The sequence below is a fragment of the Copadichromis virginalis genome, linkage group LG23 (assembly GCF_057382275.1).
Source record: "Copadichromis virginalis isolate Kocher_CV1m ecotype Utaka linkage group LG23, C_Virginalis_male_GT1.1, whole genome shotgun sequence".
In the NCBI taxonomy this organism is placed as follows: domain Eukaryota; kingdom Metazoa; phylum Chordata; class Actinopteri; order Cichliformes; family Cichlidae; genus Copadichromis; species Copadichromis virginalis.
The window spans coordinates 3772295-3787819 of NC_140639.1; the positions used below are offsets into that span (position 1 = coordinate 3772295).

Sequence of the window (15525 nt, forward strand, 5' to 3'; positions counted from 1 at the left end):
AGCTGACTTTTGTTCTGTACACAGCTCGTGCCATTGCCTTTAGTGAACCAGGCTGCTGCTCAGATGGATTCCAGATAGGCAAAATAAGTAACGACATGATCCAAGGCCAGGACTATGTCCGTAGGACTGTCCTGGTTGAGGTAAGAAAGCTGAGATTTTCCTTTAATGTTTTTTTTTAATCCTTTAATCTTTTAATAAGAAAGAACTACTTTTTTATTGTTTGTTTTGTGTATTTCTGTAATGTTTTTCTGCATCTTTTCTCTTGCTGCCACCCTGTTTACAGCCAGAAGGCCTGCCCAGAGAATACACCTACAGTGTTTTCTTCTGTCCAAATGGTCAGTGTAAATCATTTTTAATTGATATAGCATAATGAGAATAAACTTTACAAAGTTCAAGTTTATTTTGCATTTCATTTCTCAGAGAGGATTCATATTTCTACCCCCAACAAATATGAGTATCAGTATGTGAAAAAGCCAAGCAGGATGAACCAGTTCCTGGTGGCAGTAAAGACACACAACGATGCCCATTTTGCCCTCTCTGCCAGTCCCCACGACAGCGTAGAGATGCTGGAGATCGTACTCGGGGGCAGGCAGAACACTCGTTCCTGGATTTCCGCTGGCAAAATGGGCGAGCCTCTTGTCAGCGTCCCTACGCCAGGGATCCTGTCTTGGGATGAGTTCCGCAGCTTTTGGATCAGTTGGAAGGGAGGTGTGGTACAGGTAAGAAGAGAAAGGAATCATAGATGTAACACTTCCAAATGTACGGCAGATTTGCTTCGAGGTTGTGCTCGGATGCTCTGACACAAAAAGAAGTGCGGCAGGCCATGGGGTCTGTGTGTTAGGAGAGCTGGCGTCGTTTTTACTGGTGTGCCTCTGGGTGAACTCACACTTAACAGGGGACACTGAGGGCAGTCGATGATCCATGGCCAAGGACTTGCATGGCAGTGAATGGCTGGCACACCACTTCCCGGCTCCAGCCACAGCATTAATTAGACTTGCACCATTCACCAAAGGCAGTAATTAAAAAGCCGCGTATTACTTCCCAAAGTACTTTGGGAATACATTTATTTTCTACAACACCAATAGCGTTGGGAAATGGATGAGTTTCATGGTCTTATGGTGTAATGTGATTATGAAATTAAACTCTTATACGGGAGAGCAAGTGTGCTCTGCATGGGTCTGTGTGAGTGTTTGTTTTTGGGATTATCTGTGGGAGGTGCATGAATCACAATGGCATCACCAACAGCTGGAAGAAGGACCAGCTGGAAAGGAACTGTACCAGTAGGTTCACAAACCTATCCCATAAAAATTAAAATCTTTAACACTGTTAGCATGTTCATATGGGTTTTTATATATATATATGCTATGAGAGAAGTCAAAGCCATGGCTAAGAATTTTCACTTTATACCTCTATATGTACCAGTGACAGGAGGGCACCTGCTTTGTAACACACTAGTGGAAATCCCTTATTTTATTCAGTTTGAATGGGTACCATCCAGGCAGTGCCCACTGTGGATTTGGGACCTTTTCCATCTCCTGATCGTCTGGATGGATGTTGTGTCTTGCTTTAAGTAGCAAGAGAACCCAGTTATGAGTTATGAGACTGCAGATGCAGTCAAACAATAAAGGGGTGAGGAGGGAACTGAGTTCTTGGAGCATAGTTTCAGTAACAGATTATCTGTCAGCTATCTTGGGTCTAATCTGTGCCAATGTTTTTGTTGGTATCGTCTATAATGGGGAAAAAATAATGAAACATTTCAAGCAAATGCAGAATAATAATTACAAATAATTATTCCTGCGTTCCTTCCAGGTGGGCCATGGTTTACATCCAACCAATGAATCGGTCATCCTGCGATGGGCAGGCCAATTCACAGGACAGGTTTGACACTTTTATGACATCTTTGTTCCAACTCCAGGAAATATCTTTAGAGATCATTTCTGTAAAAATACCTTTTTTTTTCATCCAGGTGCGGCACATAGGCTTTTCTACAGGCTGGGGCTCAGTAGGGGAGTTCAAGATTTGGAGGAAGGAAGACTCTGATGACAACCACAATGAGGCTTTCACACTTGGAGTCCCACAAAACATGGTGCCTGGATCAGAAAGAGCTGCTGCATTTATGATTGGTAAACTGTTTTCTGGTTGGATGCTTATATATTCCATATACTATTATTACTTCCACCATTGTGTCATTTACATCTGAAAAAAAAAACTATTTTAGATCATGCAATCCTCAAGCGAATGGAACTAATATACAGCACATTTTGCAGTGTCAGTAAGTGAAGTGTGTTTGTGTATCTTGCTCTAATATCAGGTGATGTTATGGGGCCAACTTTGCATAACCTGGACAAGCTCTTGAGGCTACCCTTTGGGTGTGGTGAGCAGAACATGATCCACTTTGCCCCCAATGTCTTTGTTTTGAAGTATCTGCAGAAGACCAGGCAGCTCAGCCCTGAGGTTGAAAATGAAGCAACTGACTACTTACTTCAAGGTAAAGAAACTGAATCCTAACAAATCGCTTCCTTGGATCAGATATTCAGTATTTTCTTTTCCTCGTAGGTTAAATATGACCTCCTCGCTTAGACAAGCTCTGATGGTCTCTTTAGAATTATTTTTTCATGTCCAAATGTGCTTGAGCTGCCATCAGAGTATTTAAGATGAATAATATATTAACGAGATGCTGAGTTAACTCAGTAACACCAATATGGTGATTCTTAAACATATGGATTACTTTCAGTACCACAGATTCTGCCATTTGTGCCCTCCCAAATACCCACCGATGTAAACCCAGTTAGAGACCAGCGCTTTAAACACAGGAACAAGGAAGTTATTTAAGTTCTTCAAGAGTGTGTCATGAATTTCAACAAGTCAAATCCTTTCTGGCATGAAGCTGCGCAAAGTGGCGTCATGCTCAAAGAAAGGAATGATTTCTAACAGTTTGCTGTTTTCTTAAAGTTATGCATCATAATTGGGCTGTCTGCAATCAACAAGAATATAGTTTACCTTGAATAACAGAGTTCATTTATCAGACAAAAAGTTTTTTGGCAGCGGAGCCTTGGACTGGCTGGGATTCAAAACTTTGAATCGTAACCCGAAACATAAAGGTTTATTCAGAGTTATCAAGATTAGTCTTTGTCCCTCACAAAGATATAAAAGGAAAACTTCAACTTTAATAAATGTCAATAGGCTTTATTATTGTGCCACACAAGGACAGGTCACCCTGCACATATATGTAAATTCAAGAGTTTGCCTTTGACACTGGGGCTGACCCTAAAACAAAGTGGAAATTCAGCTACCGAGTGTTTACTGTCTTAGGTACAGCAACAAATGTTTGAATATTGGTAAATTATTATATTGTGGGCTATTTTTCTTGTTCGTTTGTGTTTTTTAAGACCTGAAAACTATGCTGGATTCACCCTCTTGGAGGCAAGCACCAGAACATCTTTGCACAGTTTGCTTCGTTGCATAGTTGCAAGTGAAACCACTTGACTGCATATGTAAGAACATCGAGAGCATGTCCGAGTAAATGTTCTGTTTTCCTTCATTTATTTAGTCGCAGCACACTATGCACCACAGAGCTGGGTGGAGAATCAGAAATCAATGCCAAAAGAGAATTTTAGGGATCCAAGAATACCACAAATGTTATATTTTTGAAATGTATTTGAATTTTTTGGCTACCTTTTAATATACCGTGTTTAGTTTCACTGCGTTGATTCTGGTCTGCCTGATCTTCCAAGCTCACACGGGCTAGTTAACATGGTGGTGCTTCTCCTGCACATTACTTTTATTCTGTGCACATTTCTGCAGTGGTGGATAAAAACGAAAAAAATACATCCACCTCGAGATTTATCAGCAAACCTGAAAAAGATGTACATAATTTCTGCGTGTTCTTAGGAACCAACCTTTCTTACAGTACTCTCTTCTCATCCAGGCTACCAGAGACAGCTGACCTACAAGCGGCGGGATGGATCATACAGTGCTTTCGGAGAGAGGGATTCCTCTGGCAGCATGTGGTAAGTAGCTGTAGGTGTAGTTGCTGAAATGTGCACAACACATACCATCTAAGCTATGCTTGGCTGTAGCCACATTCTTCAGCTTTCAGTGGGACATAGGTTGCCGGCCAAAGCAGTAAAGTTTTTATCAAAACCTTCGTACTCTGTGCTCATATTAATCTATTCCTGTTGGTATGTTTAAATCTCTGAGTTTTTCCCTTTCGAGTGTTTACTGCATGTTTACAGTGCCTGGAGGCAGGCAGGCAGACAACCATGTTAATATTTATAAAACTCAATTCGGTTGTCTCAATGGGGAGCTCCACTGCTTGTATTTTGAGGCCCACGCAGAATGTACATACCTCTGGTTGATTTATGAACTGAGGTGGGTATTGTGATATTTAGTAGAGCTAACACCGTGAAACAGCAGGTTACATAAATGACAGAGAATCATAAACAAACTGCATAATTGGATCCCTGAGGTAGGCAAAGTTGTCAAGATTTATTTGCAATTAATCAGGGTTCATATCCGTAGCGCTGAGTGGACCCATGCTGCTTTGGCCCCACAAACAAGCTCTTAATGCCACTATTGGAGACAGTGTTATAAGTTGTCTGGAGCCACTTTACCAAAAAGGTTTTACCTTTTTTTGACATGGTCTAGAAAATAGAAATGGTGCATGTCTCCTTATGACTCACTACCTGGGTGTAATTGGTAACATTAAACCGCTGCTGAAAGCTTGAACTCTTCCCCTGATGACTGTGAGAGGATATGAGGATGTAACCAGCAGCGGTTTGGAGTTTTCCTTGGCACCCAGGGTAACAAGTGTGGGCTGTGGGCACAACACAGATGGACACAGATGGTGAACATTCAGTAAAACTGCATCAGACACTTTATGAATCCATCAACAACATGTTTGCATCCAAAACAAGCCCAGCTTTTGCTTCAGACTCCGGGTTCATGAGCAGAGCACTGCTTTACTGCCTGCTTAAAAGCAGCTGTAATGCAGTGTTAATGTATCCCAGGATGTGAAAATGTATCAGTATGGAAATTGACAGGGTTTAATGAAAATACAGAGCAGAATGACACAGGCTGGCAATAATGGTTAGGTGTGTAGCACTAATGATCTCTGATGCCAAGGCCGTTAACAGTTCACAAACTGGGCTGAACGTTCGCTGACTTGATGTTGTGCAAAAGTAGAGAAACGCTGGCAAAGAAAGAAATTATGAGATGTGTTTCTGACCCTTTACCTCTTTCATTCTTATGGTGATAAGAATTAAAAGACCAATATTTTGCAAATACAAAAATATAGAGATAGAAGAAGCAAATGATGACTTCACCCAGTCATTCGCACTGGAGCTGAGTTTAAGCTGAGTGCAGGGCTGTCAAAAATAAAGCCCGGGGACCAGAATCAGCTCGGTAAACACTCCAATCCAGCCCAGCTTTGGAAAATGTAAAGTAGGGCCTAAATTTTTAACTTTTATCTTAACTTTTAGAATTTTTTTCTAATGATAAAGACATTCCCATGGCCATTCTTACTACACTGAAGTAATTAAGTAATAGTTAACAATTAAAGGACCGAAAAGTTCTCCTATAGAAATTTCTTTTTTTTACAGTGTCCACAGTTAAAACAATAAATAGGGCATTCCTTAGAATTAACAGACACCTGGGCAATGAGAAGCCACATCTTTTTCTGTAATTTTACACATTTCCTTTTTCCAATTCTTACCCCAAAGAGTTGTGCTGACAGACATTTTTCATTTACTTCAAACAGAATTTCTTTATCATGCAGAAAAACTGAGACATACAATTGAATTTGCACTTCTTTTTCTTATATTAAGATATCTCCAAGATTAAACATGCATTTTAACCTCTATACACTGACAGAAAGGAGAGTTTCACTGATCCGACCCACATCAAAGTGATTTGTATGCGGCCCACAATGTAAAATGACTTCGACATCCCTGGCCTAGAGATTCGCTTTATGGTCCACACCATCTCTTCTGGTTGGAGCCAGGATGTTCCAAATATGGGAAGGGAGCTAGAGCAGACGAGTGCCACTTGATCCTGACTGGGGTGCATAGCTAATGTGTACACATTGTACTTAATGCCAAAATTGCCTTGTCAGTCTCTCTAGACCAGGCATGTCTTTTAAGCCAACCACGCCCCTAGAAATACCTCCTTTCAGGCCTGATATTTGCTTCATATTGGAATTAATTTCAAGATGATCACCAGCACACCGAATCGTATGAAGTGGGTTTAGCGAATGACATCACATGGACTTGTGGAACCAATTTACAGACTTACTATTTAATGAGAGAGGTTGACTCATTTTCATTTGGGGTCTATTGAAGGCAGAGATTCCTGTTTTGTTTTGTTTTTTTTAAGCCAGCACCTGGTGATATTGTACTTTAAAGTACTTCTGGATTGTCTTCAATTTAAGATGTGAAGCCCGTTCACTGACAACATCAGTTTCCCCTCACTTAATCCCTAATGTGACCTTTACCCCTAAAAGTAATTGAAGCCTTGAACTTCATTTCAAACTAGAGGTATGAATTCACTATTCGGATACAATTACAAGATTTTTACATTCCCCCTGCACAATATTTTTAATATTCCAGGCAGACAGTAAATAAAACTTCAGAGTGAAGGCTGTCTTGCAAACTGCAATAAGCCTTCAAATTGTCTTGTATTCTTTAATTTTAGCTAAAAGAATAAAGCAAAGTTGTAGTAAATCAAAATGTGCTTTAAAAACTTGTTGCTTTTTCCTTATATAATTATCCTTAATAATAGGGTTTAGTTCTTGGCTCTACGTGTTGAGACCGGCATGTCATTTGTGTCTCGACCCAAAGGTTGATCTGACAGCATTAGCAGGGTTACAGGCTGAATACCTGAGATTAAAAGAACTGATACACAATGCTGTATTAACTTAATATCTGTTTCCATTCCTGTGCCAAACCTGTATGTCAGTGTTTGTGTTGTCGCTTGCCTTCTATTTGCAGATGTGTTGTAAAATATGTTTTAAAGTAAAGCCATTTACTGTGTTAACTATATGATATATATAGTGAATCCAGGCTCGTTACAGTAACGATAAGCACTTTCTCTGAATCCACCTCGTAAAATTCTCCTTAACGCTTATCAACCTCAGCTTTATCATGGAGCACACCCATGTATTGTCTCAGAAAAGTCCTTTAGCTCTGACGGGGCTGAATAAGTGTAGCTCATAGAGAGGATTTGGATGTGTGGAGTCAGAAAACAGGAGAAACAATAAGTGAAGGCGAGAGTCGTGAGATGGTGACCTTAGTCGTGGGGTGAGTGGTGGAAGTGAGCTTGTCTACTGCTTCCTTCCTTCTCCAAGCTAAATCATATTTACATTTTCCAGTACCTTTCCCTGAAGCCTAACATTTAAAGTCAGTGACACAATATCACTTAACATTATAAAAATTCCAGCGGACTTCTGGCTTCAGCCCTAGTTTTGTCTCTGGGGAGGAATAATCCAGGTTCCAACCACGGAAGATTTAATGTTTTTGGTTTATGAGTGCAAAGATCTTTTTTTCCAGTTCATCCCCTCTGGTACTCTTTTCTTGGAGTGTGATCTCACTTACAAGCTGCGTTGAGAAACTAGAGTGTGACCTGTTTGTTTATTCCGTTATTTCTCTCTTGTGTTTCTTTCTCTTTGTTGTAAACAGCTTACCTCATCCTGTGAGTCTCTTTTGGTAAGGGGGTGCTGTAATGGAATGTCTTGCTGTCACTGAGCAGTTGTTGGCCAGAGACTGCTGCTTTCTACCAGTACCGGGAGGTCTGTTGTTTATGGATGCGTGTATGTTTATTAGCTCAGCCGTGTCCCCCTGGGCTGAGCTTAGCCTTTCTCCATTTCTCCCCTGGTTCTTCTCCACTGTGGCCCACTAAAGCCACAGCTCATAAACTCTCAGTTGCACTCCCAGGCCAACTGGATTCCCAACCTTCGTTCCTGATATTCATGTTTGTGTAAGTTTCGGAATGCTTTCGGGGAATCTTCGAATCACAACCAGAAACATACTTGATTGGCCCGTGTGCAATTTCACATTCCCAAGAGCACAGCTGCCGCATCCTGTAGCACTGATCAAACCCTGCCGCACCCATCTGCTCCCCTCCTTACTTCCTTGCTTTTTTCCATTTCATCAGCTCCATCTATACATACCAGTCCTCTTGGAAAACAACATCCCAACATTTATGGACGTCTCTATCAGCCCCTCTTCCCATTTGTTGACAGATAGAAAGAGTGTGGAAAAACGTCTCAGTCCACTGAAATAGTGATTCCATATGTTGTCAGAGATCTTTGATATCTTTTCCTTTCCCTTACTCGTCTTTTTTTCTCTCACCTCCATCTGTCCTTCCTCTAAGGTTGACAGCATTTGTGCTGAAGTCCTTTGCCGAGTCTCAAGGCTTCATCTACATCGACCCCGATGAGCTTCATGCAGCCAAGTCTTGGCTCATCAAGCATCAGGGAGATGACGGCTCCTTCCCCGCTATGGGACGCATCCTCAACAAAGACCTGCAGGTAGGGCTGTGTCTACATAGATGTGAGGTGACAGATGTTTAATTTTCTGTGCTTGCAAAGCAGGAACGGGTGTAAGAAGTAGATTGGATAGACAAGATGGATAATGGCATTGATTGAGAGGGCAATAATCACATAAATTTACAGCATGAACCTGGTGTCAGACTTTTTAGCTAAAGGATTTCTGGACCGATGAATACATTTAAAGTTTAACTATATTTATACTGCAGAGAAATGAGAGCCGAGATGTTATTAAGTGAAAACATGTCTGGTTTTGACCACAGGGAGGAATCCATGGGAAGATTTCACTTACAGCTTATGTGGTAGCAGCTCTGTTGGAGACAGGGATGACCACAGAGGTAAGCAGGCCAGCAGCACTGAATGACACTGCAGACTATTTATTCCTCTCGCTTCAAAGTTGCTCCTCAGGGGCAAACGAAATAGTGTTGAATTAGGCAGGCCTAAACAAACCCACTAAAACATGCTAAAGTTTCTCATTTTGACTAATACGTCACGTAAAATCAACGCAGTGGTGTAAAATTTGATTCATGGTTTCATCCAGTCTCAAAGTGAGGTGCTTTACTTAATAAAACATACCTGCTCTATACTCCTAAAGTCCTTCCTCGCAGCCTGGGTCGTGTGTGGACGTATCGCTGCATTCCTCATAGTTGTGAAGATGGATGTGTTGGCAGTCCGCCTACTCAAATTTGTTATGCCCCAGTGCTGCTAATGTACCGTCTTATCACGTTTAGGACTACTTCAAAAGTTTCAGGCTGATGTGCAGAGACATTTGATTCCCATGAAAGACACCTCTGTTGCATTGCTCTCTTTCTGCCATCTGTTTTTTCTCTTTGTCCCTCCGCTTTGCTCTATTTTTTTCCCACCTTGCTTTTTCTTTATTCTCCTACTAGTAGCCGCCCTCGATAAATAAACATTAGTGTTCACTAAAAGAAATGGAAAAGTTAGGAAAAGAGTCTTCTATGATCGTCCTCAGCGTGTGCTGGAAATTCCTTAAACATGAAAGCCTCCAAACCTCAGATTGTTTTTGTCTTTGCTCAACAATCGTCCAGATAGTTGACTCTTTATTTAGCATTTCCTCCGCCTGGCTCCTCTCCACCCATCTGTCTTTCCCCCCTTCCTCTTCTATCTCTCCCAGAAGGTTTCTTCTGAGAATCTGTGCTTTTACAACTGATAAAAACCAAAAAGGTATCCTTCACTTCAAGGCAGTACACCCCCCTCCCCCCCCTTCAATTTCACTTAATTAAAAGATGACTGCTGCAATTACAGTGAGTGGCTCTGGAGGCCTATCATCGCATGGATGAGAGGGAAGGTCACGTCTGCATGAGATGAAAGTCACTCTCAACTTTTTAATGGCTAAAATGAGTGTTTATTCAATAACTACTGTCGTGTTTTTGGACAGAGCAGCCTCTAAAAAATATTAGGTTGGTGATGATTTTGTGTGTGTGTGTGTTTGCATTGGGGACACGGGATTAAAAGTGTAGCAGTAGTTTCAATAAGTAAAAGCTATATCTGATGATCCTGGGATATAGAATTGCACAAACAGACCAAATCACTATAACCCACTCTGTTATTTGCAATGTAAACTATAGAGATTTTGTCGCAATGTTAACAGCGCATTAAATGTGAAATGCAAAATTCTGCTTCACCCATGAACAGCGGACATCAGCTATTAGATATGAAATGTGTTTGTATCAAGGCATACACATATTTCTGCCAATATGACACTGAGTAGAACATTTTTACAGATTCTAGAAAAATGTCTCTATGCCACATTTTGTAAACTTTTGATCACACGTTCATCTGTGTTTGCCCTGTGGTCTTTCTTGTCTGGTCCAGGAAGAGAAAGTGGCAGTGGCTAAAGCCAAGGACTTTCTGGAAGGGAACACATACACTGCTGATGATCCTTACACTACCGCTCTGTCTGCATATGCCTTGGCGCTGCTACGCAGTCCTTATGCCCCGCTGGCCTTGCGCCGCCTCAACCACATGGCTATCACCCAAGGTACCACTATGAGCAATACTGTTAGTAGTAGTAGTATTTTAAATCAGAACTTAACCAGGAAAATTGAATCAAGTATTTTTTGTAACCACGACAATATTGCACGTTAAAATGTAGAGATTTAGATCTTCTTTGGTCAAATCTTTGTAGCAAAACAAAAGTATTACTGGTTTATATTTACAGCTTCCTGCTCACAATTTGAACAAGCAGTCAGGCCCAAACTATAGGAGAGCAGCTACTTTAAAACCAGCTGCTGCAGTATTCAGCAGCAGTTCGCTCCACCCCTCCCTTTCCCCTTGTCTTTCTTATCTTATTGTTGATTTCCTTTGGCCATTTCCTTGTCTTCCTCTTGCCTGAAACGTTCTGCAAGTTTGGCAGATTTAACAACGTTGCAGGCGTCAGGGGGAGTGGGGCTCTTCCTTGATAGCAATAATTTTATTCCCCAGGTACAGTAAAGCCATAGGGTGGGGTAGCAAAAGGATAATCAGGATAACGATCCATGAAATATCTAGCATAGTTAGTGAGCCCACAGTGAGCTAATGTGTTGAACTTTGCTTGTTTCACTTTGTCTTTGGGCTGGCACCGTCCCCATTCTGGTGTGGATGTTTTCTTTTAGTTTTTATCAAAGGAGATTGATGGAAGGAGCGGTGAGTCGTTACCCCTGCCTGTCTGTTTCACCTGGTTTGTCTTTATAGATGGACTAACCCACTGGAGTTTAACTGGGAGCACAATGACAGATGAAGACACTTTCATGGGCTTCAGTGATGGCCTCGCTCAGTCAGGTATATTGTACATCTGCAGAATAGCTCCTGCCTGTGTAATATAATGCAAAGGAGGTGACAGCACAGTACTATACACTAGCTTTGAATTAGCCTCTGTCAATAAAAACACACTGAGAAAATATACTGCCCTTCAAAATCAGTTTTTATTTGTAGTGGTATCAGCAGAAGTGGAGATGACCGCGTACGGTCTTTTGACCTACACGCTGCTGGGGGATGTGGCATCTGCCCTACCCGTCGTCAAATGGCTCTCCCAGCAAAGGAATGCCTTGGGTGGCTTCTCCTCCACACAGGTACCTCTGTTTTTCTTTTCTATATTTTGTTGTAGATTAAATTAACTATAAGTAATAAATGACAGCAAACTGTCTTTCAGTGTTATGGACAGTTACTACTAAAGTATAAATTGTTAACTTGATGCTTCTTGAAAACCCCTTGTGCCAGGACACATGTGTGGCTCTGCATGCTTTGTCGGAGTATGCCATCCTGTCTTATGTCGGAGGGGTAAACCTCACTATCTCACTGGCCTCCACCAACCTTGACTTCCAGGAGACCTTTGAACTCAATAGGGACAACAAGAAGCTCCTCCAGAGTGCCAAGGTAACCTGAATACATGGTCTAGTTTAATGTCAAGGCTGTTCAGCGTTTTTGCACACAGGTCATGAAGGAAAAGGAAGAAGTTGTCCTTACGCACATGTACCACACAGCAGGATATACACACATCTAGTTTAGGCTAGCGTGGTCACACACACAACACCCACTCGGTCGCTGTGAATCCTTCTGACAATAAACAAGCTATCCTCATGTGGGAGCAACAAAGGACGAACTCTGCAATATCTAATGTCTTGAAAAGTCTGGAACTGCAGTGCGGTGTGTGAAGATGACCTAATTTGACAGCGCTTTATCAAAAATGAAATCCCTTAATCATTACCAGTACTTGAGGTGGTAAATCCTCCTTAAGAGAACCCAGTGCACTTTAATGCAGTTTAGGAGCTGTGATTGATGAGCAGTTATGTACCAGAGCCACACACCGGTATTAAACATTAATCCCCGTTTCCGTGTTCAACTGTGCAGTAGCCAGGACCTTTTGATACTGCCAAACCATACCAGGCTTAACTGGGCCGGATTTCCCAAAAGCACCTTGTTGGTCTGTTGATTTAATAACTGGATTTATACAAACCTGACAGCTTGGGCATGAACTACCTTGGCCAGAGCACTGTGGTGTCAGGTCAGCACTACTCTGTGTGTGTGTGTGTGTGTGTGTGTGTGTGTGTGTGTGTGTGTGTGTGTGTGTGTGTGTGTGTGTGCGTGTGCGTGTGTGTGTGCGTGTGTGTGTGTGTGTGTGCACGTGTGTGTGTGTGTGTGCGTGTGTGTGTGTGTGAGAGAGAGAGCGAGAGAGAGAGAAAGCGCTCCATCAGCCAGCTGGAGTGGTTCAGGTGAGAGTTCAGTAGGTTCTCTCTGCCAGGCATATTCCTCCACTGTGATTAGTAGTGTCATCTTAATTGGGGCAATTAAGGCCTGCTGGTTAGTAGCCAGGGAACCACAAGTGGCAGTGTAGCAGCCTACAGCATTCATTCACTTGATAAATGACTCATTCACCTCTCTCTGCCCCCCTGACTCTCTTTGTTTCTCCTCTCTCTCCCATTTTTTCAGATCCCCAGTATCCCCACAGGCCTTTTCGTCAGCGCTAAAGGAGAAGGCTGCTGTCTCATGCAGGTACTGTGCTACTACAGACACAGGCTCACACAAACGCACATTTGCATTCTTGAAAATTGCCCAAAATTGAACTTTAATGCAATGCTTATTTCAGTGACTCACAGCAACACTCTGCCAGTAGGGGAGAGGCTCCATAACGCCTCAAATTCCAACATGAAATTTGAAATGATCTGGCATAATTTGGCCAGTTGTTTTGGGGTGTGTTGATCCCTGTTGTCTCTCCCTGTCTTGTCACAGACAAACAAAAGCCCCTTTTATAAACAGAAAGAGTTATTTTTCTTTGTAGACGATGACCGTGCCTCTCTTCTTATCACTCATACTCAAACATGTGTCTGCTTTAAAACTAAACAAGTTGTAAATGAAAAAGCATGTGCGATCAAAGATGTTTACAGTCCCATTTTCCTGTATTTGAAATCTGACTTGATTTGAACGAGGCACTAGAGGATGTGGTGGTCGGCTTCCAGCTCTCTCCCCTCTGCACGGTTCCCACACACAAACATGTTTTTTTTCTTCACACCTCTCTCCCTCTCTGCTTTCCCCATATCCACACCTCTCCGTGAGTCAACACACCTCTCTGTCAGCCCCTGGGGCCAGCAGCACCTGGGCTCTAATGAAATACTTGAGCAGTCCTGCCTGTGTATGTGTTTGTAGGCATGCAATGAGTATATGCAGTTGCCTCAGGAATATCATTTAGCAGCTCTGCTAGGGTCTCGGGTAACACTGAATGATTTATCAGAAATGTGGACAGTTCTGTTGAGAATAATCTTCTGTGAAATGAAAACGAGCATCAAAGCAGTGAATTGTCCCCAGGCTAAAACACAGGCTGCTGAATGCATTTCTGTTGTCCACAGAATATGATTTGCAGTTTATACTTTAAAGACCTTTTCTGCTTTCACTTTTTGATGTTAGAGGTTATAAAAGAAGGCGTCAAATTTTTAAACATTTTGTTACTTTATTTTTATTTTTATTTTACTGACCGTGTTGGTATTTTTTTTTTAAAAAGTAAAGCTTCCATCCAAAAAATGAAATAATTTGGTTGAAAACAAAAGGCTTCACCTCTGTAAGATCAAAGTTAATGAAGAGGAAATAATCAGATTTCACTTTTTTAGAATAAACTTGAAATACGACAAGGACTACTAATCAAGATTTAATATCCGGATCACAAAGGAGCATTTGAAGTCTACAAGACCAACAGGTCACAGTCATACTACTGGCTTTATAAGACAGAACTGTTCTTAGGCATCAATGTTTTTCAGTTAGCATAAGGCACCTCGAGGAATAATAATATTACTATTTGCATTTATCATTAAACCTGTGGTATGGAAAAAGTGGTTGTTAGATTCAACTTGAGGGGAGCGTGAATGTCGATAACAGCTTTAATGGTTGTCCATTAAGCAACATAATGACACAGGGGAACGTTGGGGAAATACTAAAGTCAGCAGGCTTCATGAAATATGTGAGCTTTTACCATAATTTGGAAAATAGTTGCAAAATGATGGAAAAATGCAGTCATGGTAAAAATAAAGTACACTCACTTTCACTTCTAAGAGCTTACGCAACAGGACATAACGACATTCTGTTCCTTGGAAGGTCTTAAAATTGCGTAAACACAACCTCAGATGAACAACAAAACATGATGTATTACATCCGTCATTATTTAATCAAAAGCCAAAATGAAGAAGCAGTATGTGAAAAATGAAGTACACCTTTACTCCTTCCACGGGAATTAAGAAGGTGCTGCTAATCAGATGCAGTTGATTACTTGATCATCAGCAAGTGTGACCATGTTTGTAGAAGCAGAAGTTTTGGCAGTTTGGAGGTCTGGAGCATTCAGGTGTGTTCACACAATGCCAGGAAGAAAAGTCATCAACAGTGATCTTGGAGAAGTAATTGTAGCTCCCCATCAATCTGGAAAGGGTTAGAAAACCATTTCCAAACAATCTTAAGTCCATCATTCTCCAGTGAGACATATAATTCACAAGTAGAAAAAAATTTAAACAATCTTCCCAGGAGTGAACATCCCAGCAAATTTGCTCCAAGATCTGACTATTCATTTCTCAGGGAAACAGTCCAAAAGTTGAGAGGTACATCTCAGACTCAATAGACCTCTGCTAGCATGTAAATGTTAAAGTTCGTGGCAGTACAGTTAGAAAAGGACTACCGTATTTTTCGGACCATAAGGCACACTGGATTATAAGGCGCATTAAGCGAAACAAAACAGTCAGATAAGTCAAACTTTACTCAACTCATTCTTCTTGCTTCCTCCACTTCTGTACCATTGATTCATTAATGTTGAATTCTTTGCCAGCTGCTCTATTCTCATGTTACTGCAGTATATTAATGACTAACCTCGTACTGTTGATGGATTATCTCAGTTGTTTTCCTGACTGAAGTTTGGTCTGTTTACAGCATCCTGCCATGCGATTGCATTTGTCCCTAACCATCGGGAACCCTCACGTTAACTTTTATCGAGTGGTAAAAAGTTAGCGTTC

The 15525-nt window shown here is 41.4% G+C and overlaps 1 protein-coding gene across 3 annotated transcripts in view; it reads left to right on the forward strand.

Annotated features, from left to right (window-relative positions):
• cpamd8 (C3 and PZP like alpha-2-macroglobulin domain containing 8) overlaps positions 1–15525 on the forward strand; it is a 46160-nt gene that overhangs the window by 18967 nt on the left and 11668 nt on the right. For all 3 annotated transcript variants that reach the window (XM_085448623.1, XM_085448624.1, XM_085448625.1), the window contains 14 exons: positions 25–140; positions 284–335; positions 421–719; positions 1810–1878; positions 1967–2123; positions 2312–2488; positions 3929–4010; positions 8368–8524; positions 8806–8880; positions 10379–10544; positions 11237–11323; positions 11477–11613; positions 11762–11917; positions 12971–13033. In XM_085448623.1, the coding sequence (XP_085304749.1) occupies positions 25–140; positions 284–335; positions 421–719; positions 1810–1878; positions 1967–2123; positions 2312–2488; positions 3929–4010; positions 8368–8524; positions 8806–8880; positions 10379–10544; positions 11237–11323; positions 11477–11613; positions 11762–11917; positions 12971–13033 (1793 nt within the window). The remainder of the gene's footprint in view (positions 1–24; positions 141–283; positions 336–420; positions 720–1809; positions 1879–1966; positions 2124–2311; positions 2489–3928; positions 4011–8367; positions 8525–8805; positions 8881–10378; positions 10545–11236; positions 11324–11476; positions 11614–11761; positions 11918–12970; positions 13034–15525) is intronic.